General features: G+C 43.3%; 1 protein-coding gene across 1 annotated transcript; it reads right to left on the reverse strand.

Annotated features, from left to right (window-relative positions):
* Positions 1-488: 488 nt before the first annotated feature.
* LOC143964352 (regenerating islet-derived protein 4-like) lies at positions 489-20732 on the reverse strand. The gene is made up of 5 exons (XM_077474047.1): positions 20568-20732; positions 17415-17512; positions 7157-7294; positions 6957-7071; positions 489-990 (listed from the first exon to the last, which is right to left on the reverse strand). Exons 1-5 carry the CDS (start codon positions 20635-20637, stop codon positions 923-925), a joined length of 489 nt encoding a protein of 162 aa, XP_077330173.1. The 5' UTR covers positions 20638-20732; the 3' UTR covers positions 489-922.
* Positions 20733-21032: the final 300 nt, after the last annotated feature.

Below are 21032 nucleotides of genomic sequence, written 5' to 3' on the forward strand. Positions count from 1 at the left end.
GGGTTACTGCAGACATCCAACTTTGTGCTGCAATACTTTAATTTGCTTTTATTAAAATTCTTTACTAGTGTTTTTTTTTTCTTTAAAGGAGTTGTAAAGGCAGAAGGTTTTTTTTTAATCTTAATGCATTCTATGCATTAAGATAAAAAACCTTTTGTGTGTAGCAGCTTCCCCAACAGCCCTTAATTATTTACCTGAGCCCCATCTCTCTCAAGCAATGTCCACGACTATCTTAGACACTCCTCCTGATTGGCTGAGACACAGCAGCGGTGCCACTGGCTCTTGCGGCTGTCAATCAAAGTAAGTCAGCCAATCGGGGGAGAGAGGGGGCTGGGGCAGGTTGGGGCCCCATGTCTGAATGGATACATGGAGCTCTGACTCGGCTCAGGTGCCCCCTGTAGCAACCTGCTGGCTGAGGGAGCACTTAATAAGAGGAGGGGCCAGGAGAGCAGAAGAGGGACCCAAGAAGAGGAGGAGCACAGAGGAGGTAAGTATAACATGTTTATTTATTTCTTTTTTAAGCAGGCCTTTACAATCACTTTTAATATTATATTCACACTTGTCATACGTAATCTACTGTTTAGCCACCACTTCTTTGGGTTTATTTGAAAAAAAAAAATGCAGACAGCCTGTAGTGATTAATGACAAAAAAAAACATTTAAAGAGATATCTGATTCCTTTCTGTTGCTTACAATATTTTGCCATGTGTCTGGTCATTACACTAGCCTGTCCACACATACAGTACATTATCGGGATATTTATTTAGAAAAAATAAACAGATTAAAATTCGCTTTCCATCAGCACACAATATAAAATACAAATATAAACATCAAATAATGCACTGTTCCAACTAAAAAGGTACATCATTATGCTGTTTTATTAGGAAATATGGTGAAAATGTTGGATTTTAAAACAAGGCAGTTCAGGGCTTAAATTTACAGACACAGCTCCTCTTTCCTCCACACCCAACATCATTCCACTTCTTATATTCTGGAAGAGAACAAGGAGGCAAAGCATGAGAAAAGGTAAGTATAACATACATTTCATTCAGTTCAAACATTTATCTTTTGGGTGTAGCTAAATATAAGAATATGAAAATGTGAATTACAGCATAATTAGAGGTCCCATGAGTGTTATCTCTTTTTTTCCCCCCTATCTTAAATTTTGAAAAAGCAGCTGCAACAGTAATTTGGTTTAAAAGCACTTTATAGGTTAGTCATAAATGGCCCTATAAAAACAAGAGATGCATCCCATTATGAAACGTGACCCATATCATATGTTCTAGAAGTGATAATAAGCGCCTCAAGTAGATACAGGTAGAAGAAGCAGCTCTTTGTTGCAAAAGAGACTTAGGTTCTACCCATGCACTGCTGTCACTAGATACTTGCACTGAGTTTGAAGACAATTAGATCTGTGTGTGTCCAGCAATATTCTGCAAGTACCTGTGTAGATACACCACCTGAGCTGCCAGCAATTCTGCCCACACTACTGTGACTTCATCTACTGTGCCTTTTTAGAAAACTGTAGCTTTTTTCCCACACGTGTATCTCCTTTTGTATGCTGTGGATGTTCCCGATGGCTCATTCCTACCCTTTTTTATCCCATGACTAGGGATGAGCTTCGTGTTCGAGTCGAACGTACGTTCGACTCGAACATTGGCCGTTCGTGCGTTCGGCGAATTCCGAACGTTTTGGCCGTTCGCGTCAAAATTCGAGTGACGCGCGCGCGGACCACAATGCACTGCGTTGGCGCAGTGCATTGCTGTCCGATGATTGGCCAAGCATGCACTGTGACCCCGCATGCTTGGCCAATCGCAGCGCCGGCAGCGAGGAGAGCCATGATTGGCCACAGGCATCCTGCCTGTGGCCAATCATAGCTCAGACTGTGTAGTGCACGCCCCACACTATATAAGGCCGCCTTTAAGGCGGCCTCCTGTAGTGTGTTACTTTGCATCTGAAGCAGTGGGTGTTCTGTGTACCTTCAACACAGTACACACCAATCGTTTTTGGCTGATTTCCTATCTTGCTGCTGTGTAGTGGTTGTTGTCTGTGCCCTGACTGCAGTATACACCGCTATATTCACCTCACCTATATAGCTAGTGATCTAGCTTTAACCACTTAACAACTGCCCATTGCCGATTAACGGCTTCAGGGCGGTTGTTTAACTCAGAGAGGCCGTTAATTAACGGCCTCCCAGAATTCTGCTCTCGCGTGCCCCGAGGTGTGCGCACTCGAGAGCATCCGTGACCGCCGGGTCCATAGGACCCGGCGCATCACGGTAAACGGCCGCTCATAGCGGCCGTTTACCACGTGATTGCTCCGTCAAATGACGGAGTGATCACTTGGAAACAAACCGGCGTCATGTTATGACGCCTGTTCCTCCCTCCCCTTTCTGTACTGATCGGTACAGCGGAGGGGAAAGAGATCGGTGTCAGCAGCGATGTGGGCTGCATCTGCAGTGCCCACATCGCTGCTCACCGAATTTAACCCCTCAATTCCCTGCCAATACTCTGCAATACCAGTGCATACTCTGCAGTACCCCGCCATTACTCTGCAGTACAGTACCCTGCCATTACTCTGCAGTACCCCGCCATTACTCTGCAGTACCCCGCCATTACTCTGCAGTGCAGTACCCCGCCATTACTCTGCAGTGCAGTACCCTGCCATTACTCTGCAGTACCCCGCCATTACTCTGCAGTACCCCGCCATTACTCTGCAGTGCAGTACCCCGCCATTACTCTGCAGTGCAGTACCCCGCCATTACTCTGCAGTGCAGTACCCTGCCATTACTCTGCAGTGCAGTACCCTGCCATTACTCTGCAGTGCAGTACCCTGCCATTACTCTGCAGTACCCCGCCATTACTCTGCAGTACCCCCCATTACTCTGCAGTAACCCCCATTACTCTGCAGTACCCCCCAATACTCTGCAGTACCCCCCATTACTCTGCAGTACCCCCCAATACTCTGCAGTACCCTGCCATTACTCTGCAGTACCCCGCCGTTACTCTGCAGTACCCCCCAATACTCTGCAGTACCCCCAATACTCTGCAGTACCCTGCTATTACTCTGTAGTACCCCGCCAATACCCCGCCAATACTCTGTAATACCCTGCCATAAATTGCCATACCCAGCCATACTCAGAGATACCCAGCCATACTCGGTGATACCCTGAAGTACCCAGCCATAGACGCCCCCCACCCCTCACCGCCCTCTGGTGCTTCTACCAACTCGCCAGTACGATCAAAGCCAAAATCTTTTTTTTAATTTTTTATTTTAGGCTTCCCAGCCTAGAGGTGAGATGTGGGGTCATATTGACCCCCCAGATTTCACTGTAAAGAGGACCTGTCATCCCATATTCCTATTACAAGGGATGTTTACATTTCTTGTAATAGGAATAAAAGTAATCAAAAATATATTTTTGGGAAAAAAAATGTCAAACTAAAATAAAGTAAAATGAACAATAAAAAAATAAAATAAAAATTAAAGCGCCCATGTCCCCATGTGCTCGCATGTGCCACACATGTGAAGTATCGCCGAGAATGTTAGAGCGAGAGCAATAATTCTAGTCCTAGACCTCCTCTGCAACTCAAAACATGTAACCAGTAAAAAAATATTTAAAGCGTCGCCTATGGGGATTTTTTAAGTAGCGACGTTTGGCGCCATTCCACGGGCATGTGCAATTTTGAAGAGTGACATGTTTGATATCTATTTACTCAGCATAACTTCATCTTTCACTTTATGCAAACATTGGGCTAACAAGTGGTTAATAATAGAGCTTGCAGTCAGTAGTGTTAGGAGATAGTGCGTGCTGTCTGCGTGCTCTGTACCCAGTACATACCGCTATAATATAGGGCAGGCCCCTACTTTCAAACATCCAACTTACAAACATCTCCTACTTGCAAACGCAAGGAGACAGCAGCAAGTGAGATGAAAAAAGATGGACGACAAAACAAAATTATACAGGGGTGATAACCCTTCCCTATGTTTTCCAAAAAGCTTAAAGATATTTTTTTTGACTGGAGCTACACTTTAAAAATGTACCGGTTGAAAATGACAAACAGATTCAACTTAACACAACAAACCTACACAGTCCCTGTCTTGTTTGCACCGCCTGTATACTGCTGTTCTGAGTATATAGGGCCTGGGGGCCACACGCATTTCCTTTTTTTAATATGGGTACGGGGTTCCCCTTAATATGTGTACAAGACCCAAATAGGCTGGTAATGGGCAGGGAGGGCTACCCATGCCATTTTTCTGAATGATTTTCAACCATATTGCAGGAACCAGATATAACATTAAAACCGCAAGCAGTTTTAAATGGTGTTATTTCCGTTTAATGTCATTTTGTGCAGGGACTGTTCTAAACACGGGAAACACGTGGCACTTCACAGGCATACTATAGACACCCCCCAGGCACCATATTTAAAGGAATATTTCACTTTTTTTTTTTCACTTTAATCGTCATTAAAATCAGTGCTCCCGCCAAAACGGTAGTTTTTAAAACTTTTTTTTGCAGTGACCCATGTCCCCTGAGGCAGGAGGCAGGTCGCCAAACCCTTTTTAGGACACTATCTTGCATATTAGCCGTTAAAATTAGCACTTTCCAATTCGAACGTTCGAGTCCCATAGACTTCAATGGGGTTCTAACGTTCGTACCGAACGCGGGGGTCGTTCGCAAGTTCTGGTGCGAACCGAACCGGGGGGTGTTCGGCTCATCCCTACCCATGACCCAGATGATGTCCTATGGGATGAAATGCGTTGGGTTGAGCCTACGAACGAGACACTGCCACCCTTCTTTGGAGTTGGAGCCTTTGCTGTACAGTTTGAAATATTGACTTTTTATGCCCTTACCCCCTTTTTATCATATGAGTAGTAATGTGTATATTGTGTTTACATTAAAGTTTTTAGCTGATTTACACTATGTGGCTTTCCTTGCTTTGATTATATATGGCTATTCGATTATACAGTATATATGGTCACCATTGTCTCTACTAATCCTGGAGTGAAAGCCAGCTTGATATATTGGAACCAATGCGTCTGAACTGAACGTTCCCAATGGAAGTATTTATAACAGGCGAATCAGACTCTGGGGTAATTTCAGTTTGGTAAGAGTTTATTTCTTTTAATGGTGATGGCCCACATGGTGACTACATTAATGGAGTAGCACAACCTCCACACAATATCAGTGGTGTTTTCCTCAAGACACATATTGGATTTGGACTATTTCATATACTTTTCCTTTGCCAAATTTAATTTTGACTTTTAGTAATTTGTTTTCATTATTTTAGCGCGGCAACATATATAATATATAATAATATACCATTACATTTATTTTTAAATGCAAATAGTGTAATTGTCTGAATTTAACCTAGTATCAGTCTCCAATCCCTGTACAGAAGGGCATGTGTGTGAGGGGAAGGAATAGCAGCAAATTATCAATTCATGTGCTAGCAAGAAGCATGCTGAAAGGAGGAGAAAGCAGCGTGACAGAGAGATGAGCTCATTGCTGTGCTGCTTTTTCTTTCACAGTCCAGTCAGAGGCAGGGGTGAGTCCAAAACAACCTGGGGTCAGAAGTAGTGAATTAAATGATTCAGGCCATCGGACTGAGGACATCTGGTCTCAGAAAAAAGTCCTGCAAAGGAACTCTCTAGATTGAAGGTGAATAACACAGCAAAAGACGATTTTGTGATTTTATGTTTTAAAGTGGTTTTAAACCCTTACAACCAACTTTGACCTACAGGTAAGCCTAGATTAAGGCTTACCTGTAGGTTCAAGAAATATTTCTTAAACCTACACGGTTTAGGAGATATTTGCCGAAAGACAGGCACCGCTGTCTATGCGCATGCAACGTAGACAGCGGCGTGCAGGCGCACTGAGCGCGCCGCGGTCAACGGCGATATGCCTTGAGTGGCTGCTCCCGTGCGCGTGCGCGGGAATGACGTCATCGTGTCTTCGCCGAATGACAGCGGCGGAGCAGCGAGACCCACCGAGAAGATGGATGCGCCGGACTACAGGAGACAGCAGTGACTTCGCTGGCTCCTGTGTCAGGTAAGTGACACATAATGGACTACTATGCGATGCATAGTAGTCCATTATGCTTTACCTTTGCAGGAAATGAAAGAGGAAGTAAACTCATCAGGGTTTACTTCCTCTTTAATGGGCTATTCAATTGTATCTTGGTATTTTTGGCAAGAGTTCTGCTTCAAAAATCTACACCATATTTTTTATAGAAACACATATTATAGGCTCAATCCACAAAGCTTTAACATAAGAATAAGAATCATTATTTTAGCGATGTGATTACAATTTCAAACCTTATTGGACCCAGTTGAAATAACTGTCACCCTTTTTTTTTTAAAAGAAAAGGATTCTTATCCTGGTGTATTCATTTGTGAATTGAGTATAGTGCTGAGTTTAATCATTTACTTGGGGTAGTCACAATTTTGTTTGCTTGATCTGCAGAGAATTACAGCATTTATGAATTGTATGATTTTCCACAAACTGAACAAATCTACGTTAATATATTTGGGTAAATCAAAAAGGTGTTGTTTGTTCATCATTACACAGGCAAACCCCAGTGGTATACAAATAGAAGTATATAGTCGGCCACTACTTTACCTTTATAGAAATACTGTTTCCAATCCCTATATAAGATACAAACGGACTGTCTGAAAGATCTGCATTGATCATATATACAAATCATTTGTGGTTGCTCTTTAACTCAACCTATCAACTTGGCTGATCAAGAGCCACCGTTAAACAGGAGCCCTCCGCTGTACACAACTGGCTCCCTGGGCACTTAGGTATGACATGGATGGGTATACAGTTGTAATATGTAATAGGAAATAAGAAAAAGATAATATATAATATCTATATGACCTATACCTGCCAACACTTTTGCAGCTAATAGATATTCTATATAATATAAATGGATACTATTGATACTATCCACTTACTGGAGCCACTGACTAGCATAACACAATATTCTTTTCCTTTGGCATTATCTGGAACATCTGCTTTCCAGGCTTGAAAATTAAACATGGATCCATCCGTCCACTTCCAACGACCATTCTGAAAGTGAAACATTGGGCTTTAGAGACGACTTCATAAGATTATTGTGGAAATCTGTTTTTTGATTTTCAATGGATATACACACCTTGTCAGGGTCATGCAGTCCTATCCACACACCCTCCGAATCCTGACTTGCAGACACATGGCTAGCAATAATGGATGCCTCTGATTCATCCATGATGGAGGCCAGATGGGCACCATGTCCATAACTTGTACACTCATACTACAAAAGAAAAATATGTTAACAGATCCTTCTTTTAAAAATTGAAAACACCCAGTAAGATAATGCAACAAAACAAATAAGCTGTTTCCTATGAATGTGCATTAATGTCCAATGACACAAAGCAAAGTTTTATGAGTGAATACAAATAATATAAACTTAGGGAGTTTTCCTTTTGGTTCATTACAATATATTTGGATTATACACTGTTAATTACAGGCCTTTTAGTGTAAGTAATCATATATATAAAACTGGGCATGCATCGGTAGTTAAGTCCTTGGTTCAACAATTGTGAGGAAGAGTCGATCTTTGTCAAATTTTAAAATCAACAGAATAATTGATCGCCATCGGCTGCTGTTCAGTATTGTGATCTGTTGGCTTTCCAGATTAGTTGGATTAAACCCAAAGACGCCAATTTTCCAATATGCATCTAGAAGGCCTGAACACTTTATGATCTGGAACAGGGGTCTCAAACTGGTGGCCCTCCGACTGTTGCGAAACTACAAGTTCCATCATGACTCTGGCTGTGGGAATCATTCTTGTAACTTTCAGCCTTGCAATGCCTCATGGGACTTGTAGTTTCGCAAAAGCTGGAGGGCCGCCAGTTTGAGACCCCTGATCTGGAAGCATTGAGGATACAATTGTGTTTATATATTTATAATCATAGTGTTTGATACAATGTTATGCATGTTGGCTACATTGTGTTGGCTACATACTCAAGTGATTTAAAGCGGAGTTTTACACAATTTTTGAAGTTCAAGCTCCTGCATTGCTTATCACAGTGCCACTAATAATCAGATTTTTTTTTTTTTTGTTTTTTAAAGCTTATTATTTTTTTTTTTTGACTAGTACCCAGATAGCAAGGATAACGTGCCACAAATGTGTGGCAGTGTTGAATTGTAAGAAAAAATCTAAGCACACCAACGCAGGATGGCACTGCAGGTATACAAAAATAACAAAGCGTCACGTCCTAACATATTGAGAAATTGAGGAACAATATAACTGGAAAATTTTACTTTATAGGCACCACTGATAAAAAGTTATACATTTTGTTAAACACACCACATAAATATAAAACAGAATTTAATTTAATTTAATTTAAAATATATGTCTCCGAGACAGTCGTCTACGTTAGGGGTGTACTGGTGACAACCCCAACTATTGTCATGACAGCTAGTATAAAGTATAAATTACAGGAAGCTTGGTGTGTTTCGCAGGGAAACGCTTTTTCGGGAGCTTATATACAATTTGTTAATGAAAACGTAGAGACATTCATTAAGTATATATATATATATATATATATATATATATATATATATATATATATATATATATATGTATATATATATATATATATATATATATATATATATATATATATATATATATATATATATATATATATATATATATATATATTGTAGACATGTCACTGGAGAAGTGGTTGAGGGGGTGTACATCTCACCTAGGTTGCTACACAGTGTGAGATGGTAAGTCCAGGATGGATCAGTTTCTCAGCAGCAATATGCTGCTGAGTTGTTATTTAATCTTGCCGGGCCTGGGTTTATATGGAATGGCAGGTAGGTTTGGTAGAGGGACCTGTCATTCCACACCCCCCATCCCTCGTTCCAGTTCTGGGTTTTGGATCAGGTGAGCTTTGATCCTAATTAGCCTGGGAAGGTAAAGGCTCTGCGGGCCTGCAGGTGTTTGCTCTCAGCCAGGGAAACGAACAGTCTGTGTGTTTGAGGAAGCTGCAAGCACAGCCACTGCTGGAGCTAAAATCCACCCTGCGATATCCAGGCGAAAGACGCTGTGTTTATAAGTGTCAGATAGGTGAGAAGAACCTGTTAGTAAGCGCCCAGCCGGGCTAGGTTGTTTGTTTTTGTTATTATTTTGTTCCTGTTATACACAAGAAGCACGGTGTTGCTGTATACTTTGTTTGTTGGACTGTTTGTACCACGAATAAACGCCAAGGTCTGCTTTATAAAGTCCAAGTCTGCTGTGAACTGTGTCCAAACACACCCTACCCCGGGAAGATCCCTTACAATTGGTGGAGAATGCGGGCAACACGGTTGCTAGGGGCAACGGTGTGGACAGACTTGGCTACAGCTGCTGATGTCCTGGGTGAAAGCTGCAACTACACTCCAAGAACAGTCCAGCAACATGGAGGAGATGCTGAAACAGTTTATGCAAGTGAGTTTGCAACAACAGCAGGCTCAGATAGAGGCCAATAGACGACATGAACAGTCCATGGCTGCACAACAACAACTTATCGAGCACCTGATAGCAAATCGAGAGGCGCCTGTGGTTGCTAATCCACCCACAGTGATGGGAGCCGCTCCAGAGATTTTTTTTGGGAGAAGGACTGTGCAGAAAGCGCTGCAAAAGATGACTGCTGAGGACGATGTTGAAGCCTATCTAACAGTATTTGAGCGCGTGGCTGAGCGAGAGAAGTTACCAGCCGCTGAGTGGGCAGAGGTAATTGCGCCCTATTTAACAGGTGAACCTCAAAAGGCCTACTATGACCTCAGTGAGCAAGAGGTTAAGGACTATACTCGGCTAAAAGAGGAGATACTTGCCCGACTAGGAGTTACTACTGCAGTCCGTGCCCGGAGGGTACGCAACTGGAGCTACAGTCTGGACAAATCAGCGAGGTCCCAGATGTATGACCTAATCCATTTGGCAAGAAAGTGGTTGGAGCCAGACACTTCTACTCCTGCACAAATCCTAGAGAAGGTCGTGATGGATCGCTACCTCCGAGCGCTTCCTACTGACCTGCAACGCTGGGTGGGACAAGGTGATCCTAAGAATGCAAACGAACTTGTCAACCTTGTGGAGAGGTTCCAGGCGACTGAGGACTACCTCCGTGATGTTCCTGCAGCATCTTCACCTCCCCGGAGCGCCAGATCTGTGCCGTCAGCTGGTAAGAGACTTCCATCTATTGGGGGAGTGTGGAGGGGTGCTGATGAAGGGAAAAGGGCTCAAGTGGTGTCTCAGGGACAAAAGACTGGTGATGGTCCCGGGTGGCTAAGGGGCTCTGAAAAGGACTCCTTGCCAAAGAGACCAGGCCCTATCCAGTGTTGGAGATGCCATGAGGCGGGACACGTGTCGGCCCATTGCCCTCTTACCACTGAACCCATGGAGTGTGACGCTAGCCGGCGTCAGTCGCTGTTTGCGGAACCATCTTGTGCTGCAGTTCCTGGACTAGAGACTGAACCGCAAATCTGCAATATTACCATCAATGACCTTCCCGTTGAGGCGTTAATGGACTCGGGAAGCCTCGTAACCTTGGTGCATGCTAGCCTGGTGGCTGGGGACTTAGAGTCTAAAAAGCATATGAGTGTTGTGTGCATACATGGTGATACAAAAGTGTACCCTATAGTGCTGGCTAAAGTCGGGACTGAACAAGGCACCGTACAATATGAAGTGGGTGTGGTAAAAAACCTCATGCATAATGTAATATTGGGGCGCGATTTTCCATTATTCTGGGCTCTCTGGGAAAAAAGAAAAATCCCCAAAAGGAGTGGGGATACCTCTAAGGGGGTTGCTTTGTCCCCTGTGAATGATAGAAGTGTGCAGGATGAAAATGATTGTTCTCCTTTGCAGGTCCTGGCTGGGGAGGAGGAGGCTCCTCCCACTGAGCAAAATATACTAGACTTAGAGGTGTCTAGGGATAATTTTGGCGCTGCACAATTACAGGACCCCACTCTCAAAAATGCGAGAGAGCAGGTTGCTGTTATGAATGGGGTACCTCAGGAACCAGATGCTGAAAAAAGATTTCCACATTTTTCGGTGACTAATGATCTTTTCTATAGAGTCAATAAGGTTAAGGATGAGATTGTGGAACAGCTTCTGGTACCTAAGCCGTACCGGCGTCAGGTGCTTGACATGGCACATAACCATGTTCTTGGGGGACACTTGGGGACTGACAAAACGCGAGAGAGGGTTCTCCAGAGGTTTTTTTGGCCGGCGATATAGGATGACATTAAAAAATACTGCGAGTCGTGCCCCACATGTCAGGTTAGTGCCCCAGTGTCACATTTTCGCAGTCCTTTGGTTTCGCTCCCTATTATAGAGGTGCCTTTTGAGCGTATTGCCATGGATTTAGTGGGTCCCGTGGTAAAGTCAGCTAGAGGACACCAGTATATTTTGGTAGTCATAGATTATGCGACCCGCTATCCTGAGGCTGTACCCTTAAGAATATAAAAAGGGAAAACACTGCGCTATAATTTGTGAAAAAATGGCCACAACGGCCACAACAGCAGCCAACACCAAAAACAAACAAAGTTCAACAGGTAAAATAAAAAATATAGTGTAGCGCTTCAATAATAAGTGTAATCAACACAAATTCTATAAAGATAATAGTAGCAAAACAGAGATCACACAGAACCAAATGCCTAGAAATCAAAGTCCAACATAAAACAGTCATTCAACTGTGTTGATGGCGTAGAAGTGACCAAACCGTCACCTAGAAGGACAATGATGTACTGGACGAATGAGTTCATGCGGGTAAACTTGATTGTAAGCATCAAACTGAAAAGTGAATAAATACTTCTTACCGGAACGGTTGGACTCACACAGTCATATGACGGTTGAGTCTAGAAGGCTTGGGGTCACACTCTGGGACCAAAGACTGTAAGGAGAGAGGTCAGTTGGGCTGGTGCAGAAACTCCTGACGGTTGTAGGCTCGAAGGTGGATCCTTTCAGATGAAACCTCAAAGGTCAAGCCCAGACGCAGCTCACTGTACCAACAATCCTGCCACCCCCGAATGGAGAGGGAGGTACTCGTAAAATTTTACACCAAGGCAACGGAGAGGGGAAAAAAGAAAAAAAGGCTCCACATGGTGCGGGTCAAACAATATAAAAAAGTTGATTTATTAAAGTCAAAAAGATAATAAATTGACTTAGTGATCACATAAAAAGCAAAATGAACTAAAAGCAATGTGGGGTACCAACAGCTCGCCCGACGCGTTTCGACATATGTGTCTTCAACTGGGGCATGCCCCAGTTGAAGACACATATGTCGAAACGCGTCGGGCGAGCTGTTGGTACCCCACATTGCTTTTAGTTCATTTTGCTTTTTATGTGATCACTAAGTCAATTTATTATCTTTTTGACTTTAATAAATCAACTTTTTTATATTGTTTGACCCGCACCATGTGGAGCCTTTTTTTCTTTTTTCCCCTCTCCGTTGCCTTGGTGTAAAATTTTACGAGTACCTCCCTCTCCATTCGGGGGTGGCAGGATTGTTGGTACAGTGAGCTGCGTCTGGGCTTGACCTTTGAGGTTTCATCTGAAAGGATCCACCTTCGAGCCTACAACCGTCAGGAGTTTCTGCACCAGCCCAACTGACCTCTCTCCTTACAGTCTTTGGTCCCAGAGTGTGACCCCAAGCCTTCTAGACTCAACCGTCATATGACTGTGTGAGTCCAACCGTTCCGGTAAGAAGTATTTATTCACTTTTCAGTTTGATGCTTACAATCAAGTTTACCCGCATGAACTCATTCGTCCAGTACATCATTGTCCTTCTAGGTGACGGTTTGGTCACTTCTACGCCATCAACACAGTTGAATGACTGTTTTATGTTGGACTTTGATTTCTAGGCATTTGGTTCTGTGTGATCTCTGTTTTGCTACTATTATCTTTATAGAATTTGTGTTGATTACACTTATTATTGAAGCGCTACACTATATTTTTTATTGTACCCTTAAGAAACACTGCATCTAAAACAATTGCACGTGAGTTGTTTTATATGTTCTCTAGGACGGGGATCCCCAAAGAAATCCTAACTGACCAAGGTACGCCATTTATGTCAAAACTGATGAAGGAATTATGCAAACTATTTAAAGTCTCACACATCCGTACCTCTGTATACCACCCCCAGACGGACGGATTGGTGGAGAGATTTAATAAAACTTTGAAACATATGTTGAAGAAAGTGGTGGGAAAAGATGGTCGTGACTGGGATCATTTATTACCCTACCTCATGTTTGCTATTAGGGAGGTGCCCCAAGCATCCACAGGGTTCTCACCATTCGAGTTGGTCTATGGTCGTCACCCTAGGGGTCTACTGGACATTGCAAAAGAGACATGGGAGAGTGAGACCACCCCATACAAGAGTGTTATTGAGCATGTAGCACAAATGCAGGACCGTATAGCCACTGTAATGCCCCTGGTAAGGGAACACCTCCAGAGAGCTCAAGAGGCCCAAAGTAGAATTTACAACCGGTCCGCAAGATTTAGGACATTCAACCCAGGCGATAGGGTCCTTATACTAGTCCCCACTGTTGAGAGTAAATTCTTAGCGAAGTGGCAAGGTCCTTATGAAATTGTTGAAAAGATCAGTGAGGTGAACTACAAGGTGCACCAACCAGGTAGAAGGAAGCCTTTCCAAGTTTATCACATAAACTTGATCAAGCCCTGGAAAGACAGGGAATCCTTGGTGGCGACAAATACTGTTAATAATTTGTCACCACCAATCCCTCCAGTCAAAGTAGGTGATGCTCTATCAGTGTCACAGAAACAGGAGGCTCTGGAATTTTTACAGAAAAACAAAAACAAGTTCTCTGACCTCCCAGGGCGTACCCACCTCATCCATCATCACATTGAAACTGAGCCTAGAAGCAGAGTAAACCTAAAGCCCTATAGGATACCGGAGGCACGTAGAAAAGCCGTATCTGACGAGGTAAAACGTATGCTTGATCTGGGGGTAATTGAGGTGTCACAGAGTGAATGGTCCAGCCCGATTGTGCTAATCCCAAAGCCCAATGGAACTTGGAGGTTCTGTAACGATTTCAGAAAGTTGAATGAGATCTCCAAGTTCGATGCTTATCCTATGCCCAGGGTAGATGAGTTGATTGAGAAGTTAGGTAACGCCAGGTACTTAACCACCCTCGATCTCACAAAGGGCTACTGGCAGATTCCACTTTCTGGCGAGGCTAAAAAGAAAACTGCATTCTCCACCCCTGATGGGCTATTCCAGTATGTAGTGATGCCATTCGGGTTACATGGAGCGCCTGCAACTTTCCAGAGGTTGATGGACTTGATTCTGCGACCACATCGGGATTACTCAGCCGCCTACCTCGATGATGTGGTCATTTTTAGCCCTGATTGGGAAAGTCACCTCTGTAAGGTACAGGCCGTGTTGGATACCATAAGTGATGCAGGGTTGACCATAAATGCCGAGAAGTGTGCTCTAGCCCTAGAAGAGGCCAAATATCTGGGCTACATTGTTGGGAGAGGATTGATTAAGCCACAGCTAAATAAAATTGAGGCAATACAGAATTGGCCTAGACGCCTGACAAGGAAACAGGTTAGAGCTTTCCTGGGTATTACCGGTTATTACCGTAGATTTGTGCCGAACTTTGCCTCAGTTGCTGCTCCACTAACTGACTTGACAAAGGGCGGAAAGACAGCAATGGTCACGTGGACCCCAGAGGCCGAGAAGGCTTTCCAAAGACTTAAGTCTGCCTTGTGCCAACCACCTGTGTTAGTTACCCCCAATTTCAGGCGAGAATTTCTGGTCCAGACAGATGCCTCTAACACAGGCTTAGGTGCAGTACTCTCACAAGTAGTGAATGGTGAGGAGCATCCGGTGACGTACTTGAGTAGAAAACTAACCCCGGCCGAGAAAAATTATGCCATTGTGGAGCGAGAATGTTTGGCAGTGAAGTGGGCCCTAGAATCTTTAAAGTATTACTTGCTAGGCAGGAAATTCAAGTTGGTGACAGACCATGCCCCCCTAACATGGATGAAGTTAAACAAGGAGAGAAATGCAAGAGTGACTAGATGGTTTCTGTCCTTACAAAACTTTAATTTCACTGTGGAACACAGGCCAGGGAAATTACAGGCAAATGCTGACGCATTGTCGAGGGTGAGTTGTCTGTGGGGACAAAAGGCTCAGCCCTCCGGTCTGAAAAAGAGGGGGGGGGATATGTAGACATGTCACTGGAGAAGTGGTTGAGGGGGTGTACATCTCACCTAGGTTGCTACACAGTGTGAGATGGTAAGTCCAGGATGGATCAGTTTCTCAGCAGCAATATGCTGCTGAGTTGTTATTTAATCTTGCCGGGCCTGGGTTTATATGGAATGGCAGGTAGGTTTGGTAGAGGGACCTGTCATTCCACACCCCCCATCCCTCGTTCCAGTTCTGGGTTTTGGATCAGGTGAGCTTTGATCCTAATTAGCCTGGGAAGGTAAAGGCTCTGCGGGCCTGCAGGTGTTTGCTCTCAGCCAGGGAAATGAACAGTCTGTGTGTTTGAGGAAGCTGCAAGCACAGCCACTGCTGGAGCTAAAACCCACCCTGCGATATCCAGGCGAAAGACGCTGTGTTTATAAGTGTCAGATAGGTGAGAAGAACCTGTTAGTAAGCGCCCAGCCGGGCTAGGTTGTTTGTTTTTGTTATTATTTTGTTCCTGTTATACACAAGAAGCACGGTGTTGCTGTATACTTTGTTTGTTGGACTGTTTGTACCACGAATAAATGCCAAGGTCTGCTTTATAAAGTCCAAGTCTGCTGTGAACTGTGTCCAAACACACCCTATCCCGGGAAGATCCCTTACAATATACATACATAGATATAATTACATAGCTCATGCATCAAGATATGCGCTTATTTACCGGTGTGATATAAACATATAGAAAATAGTGTGTCTATAAACCAGCACCTCGGACATACACATGCAATTGAGCTATGTAAGTGTTGACTTGTAAGTCTGTTAACTTACTGCACATTTTCACTAGCAAGTTGTACTGTACACTTGCAGAACACTTGACACACAAAACTTGAAAAACTTGACACTTTTCCAATTTGTAGCAAATTTGTGTGGCAAGTCTCAGGCAAGAGCAAAGTTGCAGTAGTGAGTCTACAGCAAGAGCTCTGCAAGTCTACAACATGGAAAATCAGTCACAGTTACCCCTGTGGTGGGATGACTATTGCACAGCATAACTCAACCAGAACTTGCAGTAGACTTGCAGAATGTTTGCAAGGAAAGTTGATCTGGAGTCATGCAACGCGGACTTGCTGCAATTGTGCAACAAACTTGTGAAGCCTGACAAGTCTAGCAATAGCTTAGCAAGTAATTTTTTTAAACTTACAGCACAATAGTTTGCTATCTGGGTAGACAGATGCACTTCCACTGTACCTCGCCACGGTGAGGTATTTCATATCTGGCTGTCCATTGGCTCCTGAGATATAAGTGTCATCAATCCCAGGAGTCAATGAGCAGCCTCCACAATACAATGAGTGCGCCATGCTTTGTATGCAATATGCATTTGCTGTTCGGAGGTGCTGGGTAGCCAGCAGCACTGTATCCCAGAAGAAGCTACGAGCGGGCTTCAGATACCCACACTGAAGATGGGAGCACGCTTCCTAAGGAGGTGACAGTGAGTAATATTCAGAATTAAATATATAATAAAAAGGACAACATTGATTACATACTGTATGCCAGAATGTATTATATAGGATGCGACAAGTGCGGAGGTGTTTTTTAGGAAAAAATAAATAAAAGCTGGAACTCCACTTTAATTTTTAATTGTTGTGCTACTTTATCAGTATTGCCTAGCTGTGTAACAGATACCGTTTATAATCAAATGCCAAATCACTAAATACAACCATATAATGTTGGTATACATAGTTTGTATTATGCCTATGGTTTAATTGCAAAAAAATGCTAATAATTGTAATCAATAAATGGAGACATCTGTACATATATGCAGGATATTTTTTTTTTTACATAGAAGGAACATGATGGCTTTTGTTTACTCCAGAACTGCTTCCCTGCCCATGCAAGTACTGTAAATGAGAATGCAAAAGCAGCTTGAAGCAGGCCAAATACAGGTCAAGTACACCTGCTAATAATGTTGAATAATGTCAGAAGCATCTCAAACTGATGTCTCAAAAATGCTGCATTTCTCCATCAAAGCATATAGAAAATGACCCTAAATCTGATTGGAACACAACCCAATGGGCTTATTCAGTAAACGGTGCTATTAGAAAAGTGCATAGTCAGACAAACAGAAGATGGTTTCAGAACCTTACATTTTGCACTGAGTACTGTATTCCTTTCAGTGTTTTACTGAATAAAACTGTTTATGTAACCTGCAAAGCTAATGCAATGACTTACCTCTGAATCAGCCCATGTTGCTGGGTTCTTACTGATGGCATAACAATGTGATCTGTAGAAGAACCAGCCAGGGGGACATGATATTCTGACTGATGCAGCTAAAGAAAGAAACACATGCCTGATCATATGGGTCAGTGGGTATACGTTCACATTTGAAAATGTGTATATCAGGGTCATTAGGAAGAACAGAGGAAGAAGAAGAATCAAGAAGCAGAAGAATGTGCCATTGAATACCAACCTCCAGCTAATTGCTTGACACTGACCACACACCAGATGAATGATTTCCCGGGTAAATGTATCCATAGGTTGGTCCCTGAAAACTATACTACATTCTGCACAGGAAAAGTCTTTTTCCTTCCTTTCTCCTTTTCCCTTTTCTGCTTTTCTTTTTCCTTTTGTTTTTTTCCTTGGCATTTTCAAATTACTTCTGATATGGTGGTGTAGTTTATGAAGCGTGAGCTTAAATGATCACATACCCAAATTTTAATTCTTCACCAAGTGTCAAGATGTTTTATAGATGTAGGGTTGCAGGAAGCATGTATATATCTTTAATACATTTTACTTGCCTTAGCTTAAAGAGAGGTATTACTTACTACAACAACAAAAAAGTAACCCTCCAGTGACCATGCAGCACTTCACCCCATCCCATTCTGTGTTGTGGTTGCTGAGCATCCTACTCAGCCAGCTTGGCACCCCCCGTCCCCCAAACTAGCTACTGTCCAACTATGCTGCTAGCTAGGAGATTAATTTTTAATTAGGAGTGAGTGACAGCGCTTTACCCACCTAGTTGTGGCTGCCTGTAGAAAGCAGAGGAGCAGCATCAAAACTGGGCGAAGTTTCTCTACCTCAGTATGAAGCTGGCCAAAGAGAGACAGGGCAGGGAATATGAAGACAACCGTGAAGCAGTGAGGAGCCAGTATACAGGTGAGGCTGTACACTGACAGAGGCAGCAGGCTCTAAAGGGCTGTACAAGAACATGATCGGTATCTGTACAGTACATAACACAGTACAGTACACAAGTATAGTGCACCAATCTGTAATGTACTTCTAGTATGTGTTGTGGATTACCTGTTGACAGGTACAGAGTAATGTGTCTGAGATCAGGTAATTCACAACAGTTCTATTGTTCTGGAATACCTGATCACAGAAACCATACATTTAATGGGAAACACAAAGCCCACAGAAGGTGCGGTGGCTTTAGTGTTGCATGTAACTCCCCATCAGAAATGCCCATAAATTGGGCTTCAGCCTGTGATGGAGCTACAGCCAGCACAAACCTTAAAGCGGGAGTCCGCCGTTTTTTTTTTTTTTAAAGCCAGCAGCTACAAATACTGCAGCTGCTGACTTTTAAAATAATGACACTTACCCGCCCAGCGCGCCCGCGATGTCAGCACCCGAAGCCGATCTCTCGATCGTCTCTCAGGTGCTGCCGCCGCCATCTTCGGTATGGGAATCAGGAAGTGGAGCCTTGCGGCTTCATTTCCCGGTTCCCTACTGCACATGCGCGAGTCACGCTGCGCAATAAGGATGGTCCCCGCTGTCTCTGGGATCCGCGTGTTTCCCAACAGACAGCGGGGGACCTTCGGAAAGGGGCGCCGATTCTGCGGAAAGGGGCGTAGCTTCTGCAGATATCTATGCCGGAAGTGGGTGCAGATACCTGTACTGTACAGGTACCTGCACCCCCCTCCCCCCTGAAAGGTGCCAATTGTGGCGCAGGAGGGGGAGAGGGTTCCAATGAGCGGATTAGGGATTTAGGGTGGAGCTCCGCTTTAATAACAACAGAGATCTGAATGGGATCTGGTGCTACATGTTCCTGGGGTATTAAAAAAAATAGGTTGTAGTAATAATTATTTTCTAAATACATGTTGGCCACTTAAGTGGTTCTAAAAGCAGAACATTTTTTACCTTAATACATTCCCTGCATTAAGGTAAAAATGTTCCAGTGGAAGCATCACCCCTTATACTTACTTTACCTACCTTCCTATTTCGGTCCATCGCTGTGCTATCTGCAGCAGTGCTGAACTCTCCTTCTCCTCATAGGACAGAGAGGCAGCAGTGGCAGCCACTGGTTCCTGCTGCTGTCGACCAAATGCTGTGAGGAGGGAGCGGAGGGGCAGAGCCGTGCTATGTGTGTCTATAGGCTCAGGAGGGAGCCCACAAGTGCACCTCTATAGGGTACCTCAGAAGGAGAGACTTGGGACCGCAGAGAAGGTAAGTCAAACGTGTGTTATTAAAAAAAAAAACCAGAGCCTTTACAACTGCTTTACTATCATGATCACCACATTTTATGCCTATAAATTGTAACAATTGCCAATGTGGTACCCCCATATTGTCACGATTGGCAAAGTGCCAAGAATGCTAGTTTGCTAGTTATGTATTGCCATATTTGCACCTATATTACCACAGTTCAGTTATAAGTTGCTGTCTGTGTGAGTGTGCTGTTAGTTTTGAGGAGGACCATAAAGATGAATCACAGCCTCTTACTAAATGTACCATTAATAATTCACCTTTTCCCCTGCTGCCCTCACAAATAATCTGTGCAAAAATAAGCTTTTCCAAAAAAGGAGATTTTGCAAACTGCATACGTAACCCTCAGGCCCACTCCTTGTGAGAGCATCCAAAAAATTTTGCCATTTGAATTTTTTTTTTACCCCACTTTTCAGGACAGGGGTAGTGTCCCCATACCATGCACCCCAAAGTACTAGAATAAAGCTACTAAACAGTGGCAATGGGGAGCAGGAAAGTCAGCAGTGATACTATTTGTGAGTTAAGATAAAAGAATGTGTAACCAACCTGTAGTTTACTGTCTATTAACAGTGCTCTGCCCAGGTCATGCCAGCAACAAGCCACGCCCAGAACAAGCCAAACCCACAACAAAGGAAATATATGGTCATTGTATTGTGCTGGCAGTCTTAGTTTTGTTTCTACAGTCATGACTATACACAGGAATACATTCACATAGGCATCTTGGTCAAGTCATATTATAATCATAAGACATGATGGTGCATTTCATAGCACGTACTAATACCATGTATTTATAAATAACAGGCATGGTTTTTAAGCATCTGGATAATTTATAGAGAGGCGATGGCTTTCCAGTGGATACCAATTTCAGTATACTTTGACATATTCATTGTGCCTAGAGTAACTTACCCTCTGTGAATCTCACCATGATGATGCAAAGACCCAGGACAGGCAGAAAGAAACCCACTGTACTTGTCATTGTCCTTTTCTGATATGCAGAATCAACCAGGTGATGGGAATGATGATATTGTCTTTTCTACTACAGACTTTTGGACTTTTGTCCAAGCTAACCTTTATAGAACTGAATGAGTGGTCATATACTCTAGTCAGGGAGTGGTCTTCAGGGTGAGTAACATATTGGAAATGTACAAACATCGATCTGGGTGGTGGGCAGAAATGACAGATAGACAGGTCTTATGGATTTCAGCACGCACATCTTTGTTTCTACGACCACACCTTGATAAGTACAAGACACAGAACACCTGTTACTCAATGCTGATTATAGAAATGTGGACTGACACTGTTGAAAAAGAAAAGTAATAATTGAAATGTGAATATTTTTGAAATTTCCAAGTTGATTATAAAAATCTAGCT

Source organism: Lithobates pipiens, unplaced genomic scaffold, assembly GCF_037356315.1.
Source record: "Lithobates pipiens isolate NorthernLeopardFrog02 unplaced genomic scaffold, aLitPip1_a1.2 Scaffold_8, whole genome shotgun sequence".
Lineage (NCBI taxonomy): Eukaryota > Metazoa > Chordata > Amphibia > Anura > Ranidae > Lithobates > Lithobates pipiens.

Coding starts and splice junctions, on each gene's coding strand:
- LOC143964352 (XM_077474047.1), bottom strand. CDS start 20,637: ATGACAAGTACAGTGGGTTTCTTTCTGCCTGTCCTGGGTCTTTGCATC. Junction 17,513..20,567: donor CATGGTGAGATTCACAGAGG/GTAAGTTACTCT, acceptor TTCTTTCTTTAG/CTGCATCAGTCAGAATATCA. Junction 7,072..7,156: donor GACTGCATGACCCTGACAAG/GTGTGTATATCC, acceptor TTTCACTTTCAG/AATGGTCGTTGGAAGTGGAC.